This window comes from Phyllostomus hastatus, unplaced genomic scaffold (assembly GCF_019186645.2).
Source record: "Phyllostomus hastatus isolate PE091 unplaced genomic scaffold, TTU_PhHast_1.1 phas_scaffold_216, whole genome shotgun sequence".
Taxonomy (NCBI): domain Eukaryota; kingdom Metazoa; phylum Chordata; class Mammalia; order Chiroptera; family Phyllostomidae; genus Phyllostomus; species Phyllostomus hastatus.
The window spans coordinates 9489744-9513474 of NW_025334018.1; the positions used below are offsets into that span (position 1 = coordinate 9489744).

A 23731-nucleotide genomic window follows, 5' to 3' on the forward strand; every position below is an offset into this window, starting at 1 on the left:
ATTATTGGCAGATTACCTTATATGTTAATTTGATACTTGACTGTTTATAAAGTACTTTCACATACAGTACTATCAGGTGACTTCTCCTCAAGCACAGATATCCATTTAAAATGATCAACAACTTTTGGGCCCTGAACTCTGACCTGAGTTAAGCCTAAACAAACTAAATGTTGTGCAAGTAGGAAGTATTTCAGCTTCCTTTTGTGTCTTTCAATGCTGTCATTACACACTTCTCCAAGTGCAAACATCTTCCGATGTGATTTTGTACCTTCCAATGTTATTTTGCTTATGGTCTAATATAAAGCAAAAGAATGATTTGACATTGACTGTGATCTTCAGTGATCTGTCACATTTGAATGTTTTACCCAGGGGGACCTGGGGACAGGAAATGAAATACAGCAAAGGAGGGTCTTTACCATACTTACTTACAAATGATGTTAACTTTACAAAGAGACCTCAATGATTCACGAACATAACTACCACACTACTGAGAAAGACAAGGTCCCATATGACCTTGGTTTGAAGTTTCCCCTGTCCCCAAAAAACTGACAGTGTTTTAGTTTCGATAGAGCTATCTTCTGACTGAGCAGCCTAAACATTAGTTCTGCATTGCCAAGTTCAGAGTCAGTGGAGCACCCAGCTCTGCAGATCTGGTTCTGAAAATGGGCAACAGTGTACAGTGGCAAGAGCGTCGCCTCTAGTGTCAGACTAACTCAGTCCCACCCTGACACCTCCCAGCTATGTAATGTGAGAAAAGCACCTTCATCTCGCTAAGCACCCGTGTCCTCATTTCTCAAATGGCAGCATGATGCCCACGCTCTAGGGGTTCCTGTGAAAACTGCTTGAGACAACGGGGATAACTGTCTGGTGTAGTGCCTGTTGCTTCTACCCTGCCCCCCCCTTTTTTTTGCTTCCACCTTCAAAGCATGCTGGAGCTCTAGAGGCTGACCCTTTAATGATGCTAAGTCATCTGATCGACAGAAATAGATATAAAAATTACTGCTGCCACTTCTTTGCAAAGCCTCTTTCTAGACCTTGGGGATGACTTTTGGGCCCTACCTCTGGTTCTGTGTGTCATCGAGAGAGGTGTTGGTTGTCAGGTGGGGAGATATGTGCTCTTACTCCCCTTAATTGGCTTACTGGCATGGGAATTGAAGGCTTCAGGTTACCTCCCCCTTTTTCCCAAATAGAACTCGGAGGGCATGGAGAACTCAGAGACTTCATTCCATTACTAATCATCTAACAGGCTCATCTGAGAGTTTGCTATCATCATAATTTTATTTTAATCCAACCTGGGTTATAGTTCATGCCCATGAAGCTCTGGATGGAGTATCAAATTTGGGCTCAGTCCGTACTCAGGTCAATGCCAAATGCTCTGCTTCTGCCATATTTAGACTTACTCTATGAAAACTTTCATCACCCGATTGCTCTAAGCTCCCTGATACAATCTGACATTCCAGAACCAATTTCCACTGCAGAGGTCCTCTGGAAAGAGGAGTTCCCTTGAACCTGGTATGGAGGGTACTGTCTGGGTACAAGCTTCTGATGTCTGTCCAGGTGTGAAGGGAAGACTGGAGATGGCCATGGGGGTGTTGGCTTAGAGACTTTGGGACTTAGGAAGTAGACAGAGGAGTGTTTGTCCTACCCATGTCAGATAGGAAGTACCACTCAATGTGGTCAGGTCCCAGGTACCGGCAAAAAACACAAATGAGCAAAAACACCACAACTGTTTGTTTATCATGTGGGTTGGGTCTTTCTCCCTGGTTTCAAACTATTTTCTCCTCGGGGTAAAGAATGATGCTGAGGTTCAGTCTTATGGAAGGGGCACTATGCATCTAATAATCTCAGATAATTCTCCATCTCTTATCTGACTCTACAGTCGTTTTCCATCACCCATCTTCAATAGTAAAACCAGGCGATCATATGTCAATCATTCAGGGCATGTGACAAAGCATTCAACTCAGCTTATGGAACTCATGGCTGGAAAGGAAGACAGAAATATCATCTGTTTTACTTAAAAGAAAACTTTGGTATAAAGAAAATAAAGTCTAGACTCCATATTATGACGCCCAAATTTCTCCTAGAATATAAACTCCATGTGGCCAGGGATTATTGTTTTTATCCCTGATGATGTGTCAAAAATCCAGAAGAATAACTGGTACACAGTAAATGTTAAGTAGTCATTGAGCTGAGTCAAACATGACTTTCCACCTTCATTGCTTATCTCACCTCTCCTCTTCCCTTATGTGTTTTAAGCTCTGGCCATATCAATGTGCTATTAGTTCCCTAACAATGACACATCTTGTTTTTTAAATATACACATATGTGTTTATTTTTATTTTTTATTTAATCTTTATTGAATTTGTTTCATTACCATTTAGTCCCCTTATACACCCCTCCCCCCAGCAATCACGACATTGCTGTCCATGTCCATGAGTCCTTCCTTTTTGCTCAATCTTTCTACCCCCTAACGTCCCACCCCCACTACCTGTCAACTGATCTCCATCTATGAGTCTGTCCCCATTTTTCTTGTTAGTTCAGTTTGTTCATTAGATTCCACAACTGAGTGAAATCATAGGATATTTGTCTTTCTCTGACTGGCTTATTTCACTTAGCATAATGCTTTTCAGGTCCATGCATATGTTGCAAAGGGAAAAATTTTCTTCTTTTTTATCACTGAGTAGAATGCTATTGTGTAAATGCCCCATAGTTGTTTTATCCACTCATCTACTGATGAACACTTGGGCTGCTTCCATACCTTGGCAACTGTAAATAATGCTACAGTGAACATAGAGGTGCTTATGTTCTTTAAAATTAGTGTTCTGGGGTCCTTTGGATATATTCCCAGAAGTGGAATAGCTGGGCCAAAAGGCAGATCCATTTTTAATTTTTGATTCTGCTTTCCACCCTGGCTGCACCAGCCTGCATTCCTACCAACAGCACACAGGGGGTCCCCTTTCTCTACATCCCCACCAGCACTTGGTGTTTATTGAAAATGACAAATCTTTACTCATACTATTTCCACTATCCTAAATTCTGTCCTCATAATTTCTGTGCTTGCTCATATTGAACTTACATTTCAAGTTTATTCTCAAATGTCACTTTGTGAAGTCTTCTTGACCCTCTCATCACTGACTGCTTGCTCTTCAAAGTTCATAAACACTTTACTCCTACATCTGTCAGAGCACCTATTACAGTTGGTCTTTAATTATTTTGTGTCTCTCCTACAAGATGGTGAGCTCCTTCAGAGCAAATACCTGTTATATCTGTCTTGGTCTATTACCATATAACCTGATCTATACAAAGCAGAAATGTTTGTTGAAATAAAAATAGAATAGAATACATATGCCTGTATTCAATCCTTAGGAGGCTGAACTGATGTAATCTGGATTTGGCTGTCAGTAATCTATAAAATGGAAATAATAACAACTCTTAGATTTGTTCTAGTCAATGATGTTGCGTATGGAAAGTCTTAGAGTGCCGGATGCACAGTAAACGCTCAGTAGATACCGACCATTAACTCTGGTTGAGATAGTTCTTGTGAGCTCATATTCATCTTCCTGTCCAAAGTCACTCATATTGTTATCAACAGAGTCACTAGGTTCCATTTTATCATAAAGACATAAACATATGTTTTCTTTTGCCCCGGAAGATAGCTTCCCTTAGTCCCTAATAGTAAGGATAAGGGAATAGAATTAAAGATAAGTAAATAGTAAAGGCAAGGAAACCAAGACCTCGTGAAGTGTCTTCCCAAGCCTGGCGAGGAAGCTGGGCCTCTGGAGGAAGTGTGTGCTGTTTGCTGTCATAATGAGTGATTCTTTAAAATTATTTGTTACGTGGGGATGAAAATCATCTGGAAGGCTGTGAAATTAGTTTTAATAATGTCTAATTTTGATATTAGAGTATATATAAGGCATTTTCTATACATGTCAACCAGGTCAATTTCCTGTGGATTGTCCACTGCTATTAGAGTTGGTGGTCTTGGAGCTTAAACATTAGACTGAGAAGGGGCTTTATAACACCCCTAATTAAATGTGCTTGTCCTGTATTATAAAGCTTGAGGAATGTGGGGACCAGAATAGCTATGTGACTTGGCCAAGGTCAAACATGTTCAGCCATTTCAGTTGTAAGGAGGGTCAAACTCGTTGAGAAGCGTTAAGGATTGCTGGCTGCTTTGGCGAGGGTTGAGCCTCGTGTGAACTCGGGGAGACCTGATCGTGGGATCAGGAGACAGAAGCCCTACCTCCTACACTGGCAATTTTCAACCTTTTTCATTTCATGGCACACATAAACTAATTACTAAAATTCTGTGGCCCACTAAAAAAAAATGCAACTTTTTTGCCAGTCTGACAAAAAAATCAGTATAATTTTGATTCATTTGCACTGCATGGCTCTCGTTGTGTGGACTGTTGACATTTCTTTCACTTGACAATGCAAGGGAAAGTAGGTCAGTGCCCCCAACTAAATGTTCAGGTATTGTATGTTTTAAAAACTCTTGAGGCACTCCAGTGTGCCACTGCACACAGGTAGAAAATCGCTGTTTTAGACCATGCTGTTTTCAATTTTTTTAAAAGATTTTGTTTATTTATTTTTTGAGAGGGAAGGGAGGGAGAAAGAGAGAGCGAGAGAAACAGCAATGTGTGGTTGCTGGGGGTCATGGTCTGCAACCCAGGCATGTGCCCTGACTGGGAATTGAACCTGCGACACTTTGGTTCGCAGCCCGCGCTCAGTCCACTGAGCTACACCAGCCAGGGCTTGTTTTCAATTTTTCTTAATCTCAGTTTTCTTATTCACAAAATGGACATAAAAATGGACATAAAAATGTATGCCACGTCTACTTCATCAAATGGAATGATATATTAGATAGTGTATAAGATATAAATTAAACTATTTTATAATTGCTAGTATTTTGCATGAATTGAGACTTGAACTTGCTCTAAGCTAAACCCCACTTTCTGTGGGAGCTGAGTATCCATTCTAATCATACCAGATAGGTCGGGGTAGAAAATGAATGACACTATGAACTGATGGTTAGAATCTCTTTTTTAGGGATTGTTTTGATGGCTATAAATATGTTGGTTTGACCCTTCGAGTCACACGATGCCCTCTGGTGACTTGTAACCGGTGCAGTGCCGGTTCCCTAAGTTTTCTCCTTGAAATTCTTTAGTTAGTGTAATGTTATCACTCATGCTCCTGATTTTCTGAAATTCTCCTTGTTAAAGTACTTTTCACAGGAGACATCTGACAACCAAGAAGTCTTTCCAGGTCATTCCAGTGAGTTCCTAATGATTATTTTTTGAAGGCAGGAAGTCACAAATTGCCCAGAATAAAAGAACTTGAAAGCACAGAAGTGTTTTCTGGTCTTCGAGGGACTGATTATATTTCTGAGTAGATGCCCCAATTTGATTGAAATAACCTGCTGTGCATTTCTTACATTCATGACGTAGGTTACTTGATTATACATTCTGATTGATAGCTGAAATAATTGATCTGATTAGCCTAAATATTTCATGAAACCCTGATTTAGAAATGTGTTTTACTTCTATAAACTTTATTTTACCTAAGTTGTGGGTGTTGACTCTGAGATTACTATTTTAAGGCTTTTGTAAGTAGCTTCTGTCACAGCAGCCCTAACTACTCTGGGAGTTTTAAAAAATGTATAAAATATGATATTAATTTTATTTCCAAAGTATGATATCTAAGAAACAATTGAGAATGGAACACTACATGGTGCATTCGTGTTATTGCAGATGTGGGCTGTTGCCTGTATTTTGTGTCTAACAGTCACTTATGGGCTCTATTTTGGGAGGGATTGAGAAGCTAGGAGCACAGAGTATTTCCTGGGAAACAGATAACTGTCTCTGGAAATCTTCCTCGTGGGCAGACACTGCCTGTGCCTCCATGGACTTGTCCATTTCCTCCCCAGTAACCACGGGTGCCCAGGACTGTTCCAGTCTTCTTGGGTCCGTCTCTTTCCTCAATTCCTATAAGACTTACAAGATTATATGTAATGATGTGGAAAACTGTATGATAGTATTTGTCCTTGTCTCTGATTATTTGTCAGTGTGGCCAGTTTCCTCTTGGTCCTTATCGTGTACTTTGATATTTCCCAGAATCTGGCACAGTAGTGGGCACATAGTAAGCACTCAGTAAACATGTAATTGACCCACACTAACTGGGAAACTTCTCAAGGTCTGGGATTCTCTTTCAAATTACCTACACGGTACCTCATAAGAGGCCACATGCTGATAGGTGCTTATTGTCTGATTTGGTTGAAACTATAACCAGAATATCCATTCAGTTCTTTAACTCCTATGATGATGCGAATTTGGGCCCTTAGTCTTTTTCTTCATTTAACTCATCTGGCCAAAACAGTTTTAAATGTGATGCTTCTAACTGAGGTTGCCCGGGTTATGACTGAAAGTTGCATTAGAGAAGATTCATAGCTCTGCTAGTCATCAGAAGTAGAAGAGATTAGAAAACTTCTCAGTTCAATCCTTCTAGTTGCATGAAGAGGAAATAGGTCCATTGTGGGTTATGGGACTCATCCAGGGTTATTCATTCATCTGTTTACTGTTACATTTTGAGTGTCCATTTTATTCCTGATGACACAGTGAATTCAGAGTACAGCCTCTTACTTCCTAGCTCTCCAGCCATAGCCCCGGTTCCAACCCCAACCTGCTTGGCTACCATTAAATATTTATCACATTAGTGCAGTGGTATCTTTCCCTCCCCTCCCCTTTCCCAAACACACAGTGGGGAAATCAAAGGTCCAACATTTCTACTGGGCCCCACTGACCATGTCTGTTTCCAACTTTTTCATAATTATAGCACTCCATGGCAAGGAGATTTCATAGCCAAAAAAAGAAGAAAAAAGTAGGACAAGCCTATTTAAAAAATTCTTGCTGAGCAATTTTTTAATATTCACAATGTTTGTGATAAGTGAAGAGCTGTTGGCATATCACAGAAACAAAATGGGATCTGGGAGTCCACGTCGCCGAGGGTAGGGATCACTGTGCTTGGCCGGGCGCGTGATGATGTCATGGTTCTGCCATTGAAAAGCTTATGCGACCTGGCTAGGAAGGCCTCGGGCCCTCCGCAGCAGCTCTCAGGGACAAGTAGCTCCACTTTCGCCTGAAGGAGACCAAAATTAGTAGCTCCTGTTAAGTCCAGGGTATAAGATTATATGCTTGGACACGTAAAACTAAGTTATAAAACTTTTTTTTTTTTTGGTGGAGATGGTGGCTGGACTAGTGATTGTGGATGCACTAAAGATCGTGGCCGGAGACTTCCTTATTATTTGGGAGCTTGGTTCCTTCTTGTAGGCCTCCGAATGTCTGCAGAAGTGAAGGGCGAGGGATTGGGGAGGATGCAGAGAATGGCATTCTGTTCTCTGTGGGCTTTGGCGAAGCTGCAGGAGATTCTTGCCAGAAATGCGGCCTAGGTTTCACGGGGCCAGAAGGGAAAAGAAATAAAGGTATTGTGGGACAGGTTGTCCCCAGCCCTGGAAACCTGCTACAGGTAAGTGAGCACGGCAGCCAGGTGGCCTGGCGTTCTGTGCCACCCTTCCCCCACCCTGCTGGTGTCCAGGACTGATGCCCAAGAGGTCATGACCTTTGACAGCATGGAAAAGTCAGGTGTCAGCATAGGACACTGCTGTTTCCAACCTTTATTTATGAATGTGCTTGTTTCCGGGGGAAGCAATCAGATGTTAAGGGTGACTGAGAGAAACAGGATCTTAGGCTTGTCTCGAAGTATCATGTGACCTAAGAAAATTGTCCTAGCTAATCCAAGTTTAGAAAATCTTAAGAGATACAATTCTTGGCACTAGGCCCCTGAAAGTAAAGTTTTAAAATTACAGAAAGTTCTCTGGTAGATCTGATGCTGGCCTTCATCAGTCTACCCACTCCACCCCTCCCCCTCCAGCAGTACGGAAGACACAGGCGGAAAGGACCATCTGGCCCAGCATGCCAGCTTTTTATTTGGTTGCTCTCAATCCTACCTTCCTGTTTGGATCACCCCTCCCCTCTGCCCATACTTCAGAAACCAATCAAGGTGTCTCCTGAACTCATTTATTCCCTTTGTTTCAACCGCCTTCTTGGGTAACTTTTTCCATATGCTTATATCCTTGCCTCACAATGGACTTTTTTTTTTTCCATCCAAAATGGCCTGATTGAACTCTTAGGAAAAGCCATTTACTCAGATATATAACAAAATGCTTCTAAAGATCCCAAACAACGTTTCATTACTTTTGATGACCAGGATATATGTACGTGGAGGGAAAATTGCTGTGCTTAAAAGTAACTGACTGATGGGCAGAGATGCTGAGTAGGATGGAGTTCAAGAACACGTTGTTGTTAGCATTGAATCTGCCCCAGCCCCCACCCCCACCCCAAGTGAAATAGTCTAATGTAGATTTGGAGCTAAAGTCTGTTGTTGTTGTTGTTGTTGTTGTTAAAATATGGCCTTTATTTATTTTGTTGCCTCAGTTTGGCTTGGAGCCCTGCAACACAGTGATATTAGCACTCTTTATATTGCCTGTTGCGGACCAATTTTCTTCAGCTGTTGCTAAAACTTACTAAAATGCCAGATGTCATGTTGGAAACACGAAACCTGAAAGAAGGTCATAAATCACAAAAACAAACCATAAAAAAAATAATAAAATACCCTGAGCGCTGCGCTCTGGAGCTTCCCAGCTCCAAGTCTCCTTTTGTTCTCCTCTCGCCCACTCCTTAATGCCCCTCTCTCCGCCTCCCGTCCTCTCGGGCCCGGGTGTTGTGGGGGTGCCCGGCAGCTTCTCACCTGAGGCCTGATGGTTTGTTTTGCAGATTCCGAGCAGAGCACTGGTTCAGACTCTGAGGTGCTCACCGAGCGGACCTCCTGCCCCTTTGACACTCACGCCGACCTGGGCCCTGGGGCCGCGGGCCCTGTGCCTGCCGCCATGTCCTCCATGGAGGAGATTCAGGTGGAGCTGCAGTGTGCTGACCTCTGGAAGAGGTTCCATGACATTGGCACTGAGATGATCATCACCAAAGCAGGCAGGTAAGGACACGTACCTTTGAATGGCCACCATCAAAGAACAGAGGCCAAAGCTGGAGCTGTTATACTGCTTCTTTTTGCTCATTTGTGGTAGGTAGCATCAGTGAAGCCAAAGGCACATGCACTTGCATTTTTTACACCCGGACAGCCCGGCAGAGGGATCTTGTGCTTTTTGTGATTTTGCAATTTTTCCTCCAAGGGCCACTGGAACCTAAATCACTTCCACTCTCGCAGACATTTTTTGTCTACAAACATACTTCAGTTAATGCTGGAGGTCTGTGGTGTGGAACAGCCAAACCAATTTCCAGAGCAAGTGTTGCTTGGCCATCCAACGTTTTCACCGTTTTCAACATAGAAAAAGTTTGCTCCCATGCAGCCGCTTGCACCTTCTAAGGTGTTTAAAGCAGCCAGACGCTTTTGTAAGAATTTTGTTTTTGATTAGAATTGGCCTTGGTTTATCTTCTGAGCCCCGCTCATTGATCCATTGTTTTTTATCATGGGCTTGAGATTATTACAAAACTTTAATGGCAACCTGGTGGAAACTCTTGCAAAACTATTTATATAGCATAATAAAAGTTTTTAAAACACAGTTTCCCTTGAAATAAACTTTTCATGAAGCTCCTCTTTCATTGGAATCTTTTAATTTCCTTGAAAGACACTGTTTTGTTAGGTATCTGTTTGTGCTGGATACTCACAACATACACTGCATTATGTAAAACTCACAGGAATCCTGTGAGGTAGGAGAGGATCATTCCGTAGGTGGATGAGGAGGCGAAGGCCAGAAGAAGCTAATTAACTTGCCTGAGGCCACATGGGCAATAAAGGGCAGCTCCAGAATTCTACACAACTCTCTGTGGCTCTACAACCATGGTTTCAACCACTTACAACTCTCCACTGTTAGGAAACGGTTGTAGTTTTTGCCCCTTGGATTAAAATAAAAGCGATCTAAATAAAGGTAAATGGGGGCTGTGCTTCTTGAGTCGATAGGGGTAGTTCATTGAAATTAAAACAGTAAGGTGGCTTTCCCGTTTTCCAAGCCAACCTACACAGCCTCGTGTCATGGAGACTAGAAGGACCTACCTCAGTGCCCATAAGCTGTCTTTGTGAACATGGACATTTAAAGTAAAAGAATATTTTGATTAGGTCCAGTGCACATGGATGCATATAGAGAAACCTCTCAATATAATAAGACACTGTAAAAACATAAGGTTAAAATGAACCTGAAATCTTACTCATTTTCTTTCTCTTCTAGCACCCTCTTCCTTCTCTAAGTGTTTGCAGTGAATAAAGCTATTAAAAGGCTTCTTAGGAGGAGCAACTTTGAAGGAGCATTATTTTCAATACCATCTCCTTTTTGCTGCCTGGGTTTCAGTCTACTCTCATCTCTCTATACTACTCTCTATATCCAGATATTCCTAGTACAGACATCCAGTTTGTTCTTGAGTCATATTCCTTTATTTAGGTTTAGAAATCCCATTCTTTGTTTCCATATTGGATTGCCTCAGGTGTTGTTGTTGCTACACGTAACTCTGCTCAAGTCACTCTGGAACAACTCAGAAACATGCAAAGAAGGTTTTCCCTTCTGTGAACTTTGTTCACCCCCGCCCCATTCCCCTAGTTGATTTCTTCCTTTTCACCTCCTTTTCCTTCCTATGTAGTGTCTTTTTCAATTTGAATTCCAGTTTCCATGTTCTTAGTTAACGTCAGTTATGTGTGACTCTCTATTCTTTTGTGGCTCAGGAGGGCTGAGTCACCATCTACGTGTCGCACCTCAAACTGCAATCCTGTTGATTCAGAACCACTGCTGTCTACAAAGCCCTTAATTTGAATATACCAACATAATCTGTGTAATCAGCACCATGGACAGAGGTGCTTGTACAGATTAATGGGTTTGGAAGACAAAAGAATTGGCCTAAATTTAGTTAGAAAAATAAAACCAAACATGTCTCATGTTGTAAATATGGAAGATTAATTTTTCCCCAGGGTGTTGTAACTTCACTTGATATTCTGGGCTAAAATACTGACAAAAAGAAAAAAAAACAATTTCTGATACATTTTTAAGAAAAGAACTCAAATATAATCCTAGAATCTTGAAGCAAGAAGGCACCTCAGAGATTATCTAGTTCCTTGCATTTGTGTTGTAGGTGATTGGGTTAAATGACTTATCCAAAGTCACATAGCTCATTCATTTTAGAACTTGGGTACTGGGCAGAGACAGGTACCTTTTCTACTCTAGGTTACATAAATGTTCCAGACAAAACAGATTACCTACTTAAAAACATCTAATCCCTTTTCTTGAAGTCAACAAGCAAAGAAATTGATGTCTTTCAATGTAACAAACCTCCACAGATGAAAGGAACCACATTTTCTTATCTCAGATAGCAAGTGAGAGGACTTTCTCTCCATCCCTAGCAAAATGCTCTCCAACCATTATACATACTGGGCAATTGTAAGTCATTTCTATTAAGAAAGGAATCACTAATCTATATTTAGATCTATAGATGAAGGTTCTCAAATTTCTGTAAAGAATTAGTGGGTCAAGGTATGTAACCTATGCCTAAATGTTAGATTTAGCAGTTATGAGTAGTCCACCATCAAATTTCATTAGCTCATCATAAGACTAAAATATAAGGCTTTCTAATTAAACTTGTGAGGGTAAAAGGAAAAATCTAAAATAGCATACCAATGGAAGCCTCTGAAAAGTTATAAAGTGGGAAAGAAGGAATCGTTATATATTATTCTTTGTAAATGTTTAAGAATTAGCCACCATCCTTATTAAAGGTCTATAGTCCCTCTTGTGCGGTCCCTAAATATGATTATGATGGCACTAACCTACTATAGAGGGCATTTGCTTTTTAAGTTGCTTTTGGTGGAATGTGTGACTAGCACAGAAAGCCCCTCATATAAACAACCAGTGCACATTTGCAAGATGGCTGTCTGGGGCTAGGGTATGGTCTACGGCCATGAAATGGAGCAAAGCCAATTAGGCCGTATGTGGATCAAGCCTGTGACCTTGACCTCATTAGCACCATGCTCTGCCCAGCTCGACTAAATGGCCCCAGATGGTTAAGCTTAACATAGCATTTTGTGTACAAGTACCCTACAGAACATTCAGGGCAATCCAAATTTTTGAACCAAGCACTTTTTATGTCTGGCTCCTAAATGAATGACATTCAGAAAGGAGCTTGATATTTTTCTTCTTTCTTACGGTTAAAGAAGAACAGTGAAATTTATTCTAGCCTCCTTGAAACACAATACCTCTTTGGGGTTGCTCCCTCTTCAATTATGAGAGTAGTTGTAAAGTGCCATATCCTGACCTTGCTTGCTTTGGCAAGTTTAACAAGCCATTGTGGTAGAAACAAGGTATTGCCCAGAGGCCACGAGAATTCCTTTGGTATTTGCTCCCTATTCCACTGGGTCCTTCCTCTGACACACATGTTGACAGCCTGAGAACTTGCAGAAATTTTTCTACAGTTTTATGCATTAAAAAAAAGCCTTCGATGGCCTTTTGTTTGGAAACTAGTAGCGCCTTCCTTCTTCTTTGTCTTGAGATGTTATTTTTAGAGTGGTCATTTTCAAGTAGAATCAGCCAGAAATATTTCATGATCAGCAACAATCAACCAATCAACTCTGATTAGCTATTCAGAGAGTAAGATGATTATAAGTTATGCAAGTGTGTTAAGTATAAGAGTATAAGTATATTCAGGAATGTTATAGTCTAATAGGAAATGTATGGGTGGATATACAACATTATCTATCTACCTACTTGCCTACCCAATCACAGTTACAAAGCAGGATATGTTATGAGCCCTTTGAGTGTATGAATCATCAAATAGGTCAATGTAAGTTAAGCCCTCAGCATATTTTATAGTGATAATTTCCAAAGTGAAAAAAAATATGCCTACACTGTGAACTGCCTACAGCCTACACTGTGAACAGAGGCCATTGGACTTTGTTGTGCTTAAAGTGCCTAATGAGAAGAGACTTTGTGAGCTTTCACTTCTGCTACTGCTGCCCTCCGATTGCTCAGTTTCCTACTGTGTTCCCCTGCACAGGAGGATGTTTCCTGCCATGAGAGTGAAAATCACCGGTCTGGATCCACACCAGCAGTACTACATAGCAATGGACATTGTGCCTGTGGACAATAAAAGATACAGGTAATGAAGGGCTCTGGGATGTGGAACTGTGGGTATCGTGAACATTCCATAACTATCCCCTAAACTCATTTGATGGAGCATTTTACCAGTGCACTGTATAATGCACTGTACAGGGAATAAGAATGGAGGACATCCCAATGGCCTGTGGCAGAGCACTGGGCAGGAAAATTCACAAGAGGCAGGAAATCAGGACTCAGTAATGGTGAGTCTGGAATCCCACTGGGGAGAGTGGGATTGTGTAGTGTCTGCCAGGGTAGCAAAAATCAAATGGATTGTAAGGCTAAAATGAATTCAGTTAACATCAAAGTGATTAACATATTGAATGACTTGGTTTATGAATTCTAAGTGAGTTAAGAGGATTTATTTTGAAGAGGGGCAGGAGAAGTGAACCGGTGCAGTACATTCAATCATGTATCTGGTGGATTATCCTGTGGAGGATGGAGGAGAATAGGAGAATTGGTCAAGAAGAACATCTAACTAGGGTGATTTATTATTCATTAATACGGGTTGTGAATGAGTTTGTTAAAGAATTTTCCTTCAAAGTCATGAAAAGCCAACATAGCCTCTATGTCTCTCGGATGGCTTATATGTAGTCCTTGTTTGAAACAAGTTGTGGCTTAATTGATGCCTTGAGATCTCAGTCTGAACAATGAGTCATGGCTTATTTTTGAAGTGTCTGAGAATTTGGCCTTAAACCCATGAATTTGGAGGAGAAAGGTGGATGGCGAAGACCAGGGCTAACGTGCTGGGGCGAGAGAGCTGGCCAAGAGAGGAGTGGCCTTGACTGCAAGACTTAGGAGCAGAGAGGTTTCTAATCTGGTTTAGAGGAACTTGGGCGTTGGGATTTGGGCCGAGTGCCTCCATCTGCCAGGGTGCAGGGCCCGTGTGCCCCTTTGCTGAAAAACAGGGTGGGTCAGATCCATGGAGAGCACTCTTCAGAACTACAGGGGAATTGGCAAAGTCTGGAAAACTGACCTCCTTTGCTACCAACAACATCACATTGCCAGTGTTTTTTTTTTTTGGCGGGGGGATTATATGGTGGATGACAATGTTCAAAATGAGGTTCATCAAAGGGAACACTCACTGGGAAGACTTGGCGGTGTTTCTGGGGGTGGTTGCTAAGGCAAAGGCCCTCCACGTTCACAGAAATGCCTCAACATTGAGATCTTCAGCCAGGAAATGGTTAACAAGTGAGCTGCTTGGAGGGTCTCTGCACATGGCTGTGTTTTATAGGACAATATGGAAGATGTTTTTAATAAGGAACCAAATCCTGAACAAGTGGCCAACAGATTATATGGTTTGCATTTGAAAGGTGAAAGGTTGCAGTAAAATACCATTTCCATAGCTGGCCACGTGGGTTCAGGCTGCCTGTGTGCACACAGGGGTGCAAGGCAAGGAGAGGGAGAAGAAAGAACAAGGCTGTGAGAATGTTTTCCTTGTGAGAGCTGCAGCTTTGATCATTAACCACAACACGCCTCTGCTCTCTCCGCCCCACCTCATCCTCCATTTCCATCTCTGTCTCATTTTCCTTGTGACCTGCCCTTCTCTCTTTCTCCTTTGTGTTCTGTTTCATCTCCATTGCTTCTCCATTCCTGTCATCTCATTGTCCTCTCTCTCCTGTCCCTGCTTGTTTCCTGGGCTCCTGTTCCCTCTCTGCATATGTGTCTGAGTTCTCCTCTTTCCCTCTCTCAGATACGTGTATCACAGCTCCAAGTGGATGGTGGCCGGCAACGCCGATTCCCCCGTGCCTCCGAGAGTTTATATACACCCCGATTCTCTAGCTTCTGGAGACACTTGGATGAGACAGGTGGTCAGTTTTGACAAACTCAAGCTGACCAACAATGAACTGGATGATCAAGGACATGTGAGTCAAAGAATCCCAATTCCCTCTTCCTCCCTCGTCCCCTTTTTGCTTTAGAGTTGACTGGCCCCAGGCTTTGGCAAACAGATACAATAAAAGCTTTTATTGAGTCACCTTTAAAAAGTAAGCATCAGTGTTTCTTTGCTTCCTATGAAATTTCATTCATCACACATCTAACATTTGGCAAACGTCTGCTACGCATCAGGTGGTGTTTGTCAGATAGGAGCCTTGTGCTCCCGGCACTGACGGTGTAGTCAGGGGGGCATTCGGGGACAGAAACACGGGGCGAATCAGAGAGTGGTGGAGGAAAGCACAACCTGCAGTAGAACAATTCACAGGGAAACAACTGACGTGACAGTTCTGGCTGACTGTCAAGAGAATTGATCAATTCTGGCTGCATTTATAAGGGAGGAATAGGCCCTAAGGCTTTCCAGGCATAATTGGAGCACCTGATGCTACTAATTTACGTTTTGCAGTAAAACAGCCACTGACTTTTCACTGAATGACAGGGTCCACACTGGGACCTATGGGAAGATCGGGGCAGCTAAAACCGCGGCTCCTCTCTGGAAGAAAAGGACATTTTTCTGAGGGAGGAAGAACACACAGTGCTCAGTCTCGCCTGACCTAAGGGACTGTCTATTCATTCACTAACAAAGTGCAAATAATGGCCCATGGAATTTAAAGATAGCATGAGCCCGTGCTGCAAACTCGGAGCAGGAGGGAGTCACTGTCATGTGGTGGAGGGTCTGAGACCTTTCAGTGGAGTGATGTGTACGGGTAGCAGAACGGTCATTCGGTATTTACTCAGGTAAAGCAAACATTGCCTCCACATCCCATGATCGGGATGCTGTGCTGTACGGCTCCATGCAACGCCCCCTGCTCACTGAGTCCTTCCTGCCGTGGGCAAGTACACCGGTTTCTGGTTTTCTGTCCATTTTACCCCCCATCTGTGCTCTTTGTATAATGCTTCTTTTCCGTGATTTTATTTGCATGAGAGCTTGAAAAGATGAAGGGACCTCAGAGCCAATGCTGGCTTCATGTTTCCCCTTCTCATTTCAGATCATTCTGCACTCCATGCACAAATACCAGCCCCGAGTTCATGTGATTCGCAAGGATTTCAGCAGCGACCTTTCACCCACCAAACCTGTCCCCGTTGGGGATGGAGTGAAAACGTTCAACTTTCCCGAGACTGTGTTCACCACAGTCACAGCCTATCAGAACCAGCAGGTAAGAGTCTGCCTTTGAGAGTCTCCTGCTGTATCTGCTCTTAAATGAGCTTATTCAGACTTTTGGTAAGAAATGCTTAGTCCTTGTCCATGGCACCGAGGAGCAGGGAATGAGAGACAGCGGGCTTGCAGCGCTCCCAAGGCACTGGTGATGACAAGGCAGGAATGCCTAGTGGCAGCTGGCATGGTCTAGATTTAGATCAGAGACAAGATCTTTGCCCAAGAGGAGCAAACCTCCTAAGTCATCTTCATATCTCTCTGTACTCGTACCCGTGTTCGCAATCTCTGCCACGTCCTGGCACGTGTTCTTCATCACGGGCTAGTACTGGGGTTTGGTTCCTTCCTTCCCTTTTTCGTGGATGTCTGCCCCTGGCTGCATTAAACTCACCAGGCCTCTAAAATTCTATTTAAGACTCACAGCTTCACCTGCACTTTCAATCTAAATTTACTTATGTGTGATCACCAGTTATACCCTAATATCTGTATGTTTTAATGTCAGTAACATGTCCGTTCATTCCACAAATATTGAGTGAGAACTGATAATACTCCACGCTTAGTAGAGAAGTTGAGCAGGTTAAGACTTCTCCCTAAACAGAGTTTTAGTTGAATGAAAGACATGTATGTACATAATGATAATACAGTAGAATAATTTAACAATAGATGTAGACAGGGTATTGCTTGTTTTGGGGGAGAATGAGGGAAGTTTTCCTGGAAGAGCTGATGCTTTTTCTAATGTTGAGACATATTTCTGAATTAGCCAGACTAAGGTAGGGGATATGTGGGTGGGGGAGGGGGAGAGAGACCAAGTCTGGAATTATTGGGCATTCTGAACAATGATTTTTTTTGGATATACAAGTGATCTAACTTAGTGCAATTCCCTGAAACATGCATATGAATGTCATTTTTGTAAATTAGACTGCATTTCATCTTTTGGCAAATTGTCTAATTAATAGGATCTTGCAATGAATCCTTTTCCTTGAAACAAATGTTTTTGCTTATTTTGCTTGAAAGTCTGCATACTTTTATTTTGCACCTGCTTGGAGCCAAATGAAATCACACTGTGATACTCATTCCCTTTTGTATTTAATACTCTGTGTAGTGCTCTGACAAAGAAAGAAGTAGAGGAAAGCACTTATTTACTGAGTATTTATCAAGTGCTTACGATATGAAGGCGAGTTATATAGTGGGTTCATACAGGAAGAGTGTTTCTGTCTTTTCATGATATGTCTGAATAAGGGTCCTTACATGCTCTTACCTTCAGAGGAATTTGAAATACAACCACCCCTTAGCCTGGTAAATGTTAAGTTTTCCCAGCAGCTCTAACACATTCCAACTTTCAGATTTCCCTTGTGAATGCCATGTTTGATCTAAAGTATAAGAAGAGCTTTAGTTTGCTTTGGGCACTATTTAAAAACCATTGAATACTCTCGAACACCTTAGATGGTACAATTGCAGAGGCTGTGGAGGATCCTTACAGAAAACTCAAACATCAGGGTGTTTCAGGCTCTGATAGAAGATATAGCGGCAACATAGACTCGGTCTTTGGAGTGACTAGAACCTTGGGATTAACTGTGGTTGGAAGAGGGAAAGTCCAAGTCTCAGTTCTCTGAATAACAGACTGGATTTTATCCCAAGACTATTGCCAAAGGCAGAGATGTGGCAATAAATTCTACAACTTTAGAATTTAGTTTGCAGGACAAACTAGAACAGTGATGAGTGAGCTCATTGAGATCAGTTCTAGAGGCCAGGAGGGTCTCTAGGGCAACTCAGGCTGAACCTAGAAAGCTACAGCTCACGGTGGCAATGAAAGAAAACCACACGTGGGTACCTGAAACCCCTTTCTCTTCCTCAGCCTTCTCCCATAGGCATTTTCTTGCATCTGAGTACATTCTTGTTGTATAAATATTTTGTCTATACCCAGACTGGGGTGGGGCCATGGCAGCTTTCTGGGGGCAGGCAACCGTGATTAAGATCATGGGATTTGGCAACAGACACACCTGGTTCGATTTCTGACTTTTCTAGTGATGAATTATATGACCTTGAACAACTTTCTTACCCCCTTTCAACCTGTTTCCTGGTCTGAAATGTCCCAGCCCCACAAGTACTAGACAAGGGGACATGCATAAAGTCACTGACACCAGCCTGGCATCTAATTAGTGGCAGTCAGCTGACGTTGCTAAATGACCAGGTCCACACAGACCTGAAGGAGAGCGGGGAGTAGAGGCCGTTTTAAAGAAATTGCTCATTAAGGAGAAAGGGGATTGTCGGGAATTGGAGGAGCCGCCTTGGCTCTTGAAGAAATTATAATCAATAGGTAACTACTTTGATCTCTCCGTTCTCATGTCAGGTTGGTGAATTCATGATATGGAGACATTCAAAATAGATGAGTCATACTCAGTTCTGCCCATTTTGAAGTCAAGATAACAGCTTGCTTAACAAGCCTCCCGTCCCTGGATAAATCAACCTGCATGATTGTTTAACATTCCCTTTGGCTGTGCAGATATGATTTAATGTAATGCAGTGACTTGTAATAAAGCAAACTAACCTCAGCTCTTTCCCCCAGGAACCTCGAGGCCTGCATCCTGTAAGTCAGAGCTGTGAGCTAAACAATCATTTTCAGGCTGGTCTCGAAGAGGCCAGATAGCATAAACTGTTCTCTTTTGTGAGCTATATTCACCGATTACTGTGGTTTCATTGCCCTCAACCTTCTAGCATGAGGACAATTAATATTTTATGGCAAAATTGTTTACTTCTTATATGGCTTTTTAGGGGGGTGGGTAGGAGTTCTATGAGAGTAAAGAGGAAAAACGCCAGTGGTCGGATCATTGTTCTCAGGAGCTTGCTTGGAGGAACACAGTGAAGAAAGGACAACAGAGGCAGGCGGGCAAGGTTACCGTTTCCTAAGGGAGGGCAGAGTCTTGTCCGCACACAGCAGTGCACCCGACATTTGCAGACTGGGCTTTAGTCCTAAATTTTCCACTGGCTACTTGTGTCCCTCTGAGCAAGTCATGTTTTCTTTCTGGGCTCAGATTTATTCTTCAAGAAAATGAGCAGTTGGCCTATACTTTCTAAGGTCTCCATTAGCTCTGAATTGATCATTTCTCCTTCCTTTTTTCCTGCATGCTTTTTAATGATGGTTGGGAGCAGTATGTTGTTATCGAACAGAGGTAGTTGACACATAATTTTCAAGTGTTGAAAATTACTTGAAAATTACACGAGCGTTCATGTCTGTACACTTGTTTAAACCTCTACAGTACCCTAGACCAATGCAGTTCTAGTGAGTCCACACTTGAGAGGTGGGGACATGGTGTTTGGTTGCTGGTAAACAAAATACTCCAAACTATACTATTCATTTGTGACTCCTCCCAGTCCTCTCCATTGTTGAAGCCTGTGTTTCCTTTTGACTTCCATGTTGTTACCCAGGCTGGACACCGGGCTCTCCCACATCCAATCTACCATTAAACTCTGCTTCTTCTACTGATGGAATGTTTTCTCCTTTCTAATCTCATTGCTTCTGCTGTTGTTCTGGACCTTACCTCCCCATCCTGTGGCCTACCCCTCCGGCCCGGGCCCACTTTGGGCTGTTGCAATAGCTTCCGGCAGAGTCACCTGGGCTGCAAGCTTATTGTCTCACCAGCCATCACATGTATTCATTGCCTATTGGGTCTTCCAAAAGTGCAGCTCTGACTGCATCATTTCTTGTCAAGAATTGTCAGTGAATCCTCGGTGTCTTGGGAGCCAAGACCAGGATCCTGAGCCTATCAGTTAAGGTCCTCTGTGGCTGATTACCAACTACATGTCTAGGCTTATTTTTCAGTAATTCTCATTAGGCATCCCCAAGAGTTCAGCAGTCTTGTTCGAATCTTACTGCTTGTACTTCGTAGCTGCCTTACTTTTGTGTGTGCTGTCTTCTCTGCAGGAATGCCGGTCCCCTTCCTCTTTATCTGTTTAGATTCCTTCTGTTCTTTCAGTTTGGTGCACAAACAATCCCGTACCACCTTCCTTACATTTTCAGCTGCAAATGAGCTTTCCTCGTGGAACCATTAGTGAGGGTACCTTTCCTATGACCCTCTCACTTGCTGACCTGTGTGTGTCCAGTCTTCCTCTCAATGTTTTAAGGTTTTTGAAAACAGTGGTTGCACATTCAATAAAAAAAACAGTGCGACATAGTGGGAAACACCAGGTCGGGAGTATTGCCTTTCACAAATCCCCCCGCCTCAGTATTCTCATTTGTGAGTTGGTGGTTTGGTCTGAGTCAGAGCTTCTTGGTCACCAGTCAATGAGGAAGATTTTTATGGTCCACTGAAAAGATGAGGAAAAATAAAGACAGTATAGATAGATGCAAACATTTTATATGTGCAAACATTCACTTTAGTAGACCCTACATTTTTAAATTTTGCCCTTTTTACTTTTTTGATGTGAAAATTTCATGTATCTTATGGACTAATGATGACAGGAGATAGTAGGTGTTAACTCTCTTCACTTGGTAGAATAAAAAATTGGAATATCAATGTTGATCTTTCAAATATTAGAAGATATTTGAATTGGAAGGGGGAAAGTAGAATTGGCCTATGAAAAATTTTTAAAGATTTATTAACTTATTTAGAGGGGAAAGGAGGGGAGAAAGAGAGGGAGAGAAACATCAATCAGTTGCCTCTTGCATATCCCCAACTGAGGACCTGGCCTGCAACCTAGGCACTTGCCCTGACTGGGAATTGAACCGATGACCTTTTGGTTCACAGACCAGTGCTCAGTCCACTGAGCCATACCACCCAGGGCTGGCCTATGAAATTTTGAAGCCCAGAAGCCACCAGTCAAGGTGAAGGACACTTTCATCTCCTTCATTCTAAGACATTTGTGTCTGTCCCATAGTGCAGAGCTCTGGATATATCCTTAGAAGATGATTGAATGAATGAGTAGCTGACACGCTTCTACTAGTAGTTTCTTTATGTATCTGTGGTTCTGCTTTTTTGGGTATAAATAGTGAAGTGTGAAGAAAGACTTTCTATTTCATGAAACATCTTATGCTTTTCTTTCCCCCTTTCCCATTTCTTCTTCCCACCCTTGCTGACTGACCCATGGACTCCTGGGGCTGCTAGCATACTGAAGTTATTATTACTGTTATTTGCTCTCAGAGTGCCAACTTGGCCAGCCTGCGGCAGAGAGGAGGGCACACTGTGCCCAGAATCTCATCGTGGAGAATAAAGTGGTAGAAGTTGGAATAAAGGTGACTCCACACTTTATGCTTTTTCTTGGAAGAGGCTGACGCCAGCATGTCCTCCTGGAATTAGCAGGAAATTTCCATTACAGAATCTTTGTCTTCTCTAAGGGGAAAACCTGCTGAACCTTGAGGGTTTTTTTCCCCCCCAAACAGGAAACTAGATTTCAAAAAGATACAGCCCCATTCTCCTCAGGTAACATAGTCTTATTTCTTGATGAGAATTGGCTCCATGAACCAGCTAGAAAGTCAGCAACCACAGCCAGGTTTGTGTAAGCAAATCTAATAGGATTTCTGAGTCACTCATTATATCTAAAACTAGTGAGCCAGTTTCACCCTAACTTTCCAATCAAATCAGTGTAAAAACTTTTTTTTTCCACACAGGCTAAGGTTTGGTTTCTTAAATTCCAGTGGAATTTAAACTCTTCAAACAATATGGTAAAAAGTAAGACTAAGAGAGTGTTTATTAGGGCAGAGCCTTGCATCCTTGGTTCTGTAAAATCATACTCAAGATTTCATTTTCTTTGTAGGTTGTGCAATTTATGTCTACATTGTGCATTCTGGGGTAAAATATCTCATTTATTAACTGCCTCTATGTTAGTAGGCAAAAAAGTCAGTGAAAATGATTAAAATGAATGGTGCCAGGCCAGCAAGCACCCCCTCACAGGTCACAGTCTTCAATAAGTCAGATGATACAAATCAGTGCAAGGTTATGGAAATAAAACTAGTGAAGAAAAATACTTTCACAAACTCTGTATTTTCTATGTCTCCTCATTATCATTGAACCCAGTTTCAGCATGGTTTTCCTGTAGAAAAGCTTTGGCTGCACAGGGAGTTACTAATAGACCTTGTTCTCACTGGAAGGACATTTAGGACTTTTGTCTGTATTGCCTACGGTGAAAGCAAATTGGATTCAGGGAATTGTTTGGTGTATAGTCTCTAAGGCTTGATATGGCTTTGGGATTGGTGATCCTGGCTTCCTACATCATCCTTTACTTATTCATTCATTGAACAAATACTTACGGAGCATAAATAGCACATCATATTATATTCTGCCTCATAAAATGGTCTATAAAATAGACAGCTTTCCTACCAGTAGACCAGGGGAGAGACAAATAGTAAATATGTGAGCAATAAAATAAATGTATAATTGCCAACTGAGTTAAGAGACAAGATGGAATTAAAGAGGATGCAGTTCAAGAGAGTAGAGGTATGCTATTTTGGAGGGGTGTTCAAGGAGGACCTCTCTCAGGAGGTAACATTTAGAGTGAGACTTAGGAGGAAGAGGAGGAGTCAGCTGTATGAAGAGCATAGAAAAGAATGTTTTTGTCTGGAGAGAGTGAGTGTGAGGGGCCTGAGCAGGGAGTGAGGTTGGCGTATTCCAGCACTGAGAGCAGCCCAGGTGGGCTGGAGCCTATGAACCAGAGACAGAGGAATGTGGGTGGGGACAGGGAGGTAGGCAGGAGCCAGGGCAGGCTGGTCCTGCCAGGTCAGGTACTGCATTCTGAGCATAACGGTAGCCACAGAAAAGAATGACACGGTCCAGTGACTTGTAACAAAGACCACCTTGGTTGCTGTGTAGAGGAGATTGGGCAGGGACAGGAGTGGAAGAAGGGAGATCAGTGTGAAGGTTGTTTAGAGTAGTTTAGTCAATGGATGGTGGTGACCAGGTCTACAGTGGGAGATAGAGACAGACAGGCATATTAGGGTCTAATTGATAAACATAATTATGGGGTAGGGTTGAAAATTAACTGCTCAAATGTAGCTCGTGTGCTACCTCCAAAGTGAGACCTTAGCGCCCTTCAACCTGGACTAATCCCTACCTTCTCTAAGCTCCCATGGCACTCTGCCTTTATGGCAAACCTAATCACTTCCTATTTTACATTGTGATTATTAGTGTCTATGTCTGCTTTTCTCCTCTAGATTATAAGCTTCTTGGGTTGGGAGGAAAGCCAATACACAACCACATACTGACTGTCCACCATTCCACCAGCTGTGCCACCTATCACATTACTTTGCACACAAAAGACACTTGATAATAAATCCATAATGAGTACTAGAACAACACTTTTGATAAAGTTTTCTGAATCTCACATTAAAAGCTTTGAAACAAGTATAGAGGTGTTGTTTTTCCTAACATTTGGTGGCATTTGCCTATTAAATCTCCATGCAGGCCCCTTGGCCCAAGATCCAGTGAATTGTGGGAAATGGGGTTTCAACCATTTCTCCC

The 23731-nt window shown here is 42.3% G+C and overlaps 1 protein-coding gene across 2 annotated transcripts in view; it reads left to right on the top strand.

Annotated features, from left to right (window-relative positions):
• Nucleotides 1-23731, top strand: part of TBX15 (T-box transcription factor 15) — a 98699-nt gene that overhangs the window by 47980 nt on the left and 26988 nt on the right. For both annotated transcript variants that reach the window (XM_045817246.1, XM_045817247.1), the window contains exons 2-5: nucleotides 8829-9042; nucleotides 13095-13196; nucleotides 14889-15060; nucleotides 16117-16284. In XM_045817246.1, coding sequence (XP_045673202.1) covers nucleotides 8829-9042; nucleotides 13095-13196; nucleotides 14889-15060; nucleotides 16117-16284 — 656 coding nt within the window. The remainder of the gene's footprint in view (nucleotides 1-8828; nucleotides 9043-13094; nucleotides 13197-14888; nucleotides 15061-16116; nucleotides 16285-23731) is intronic.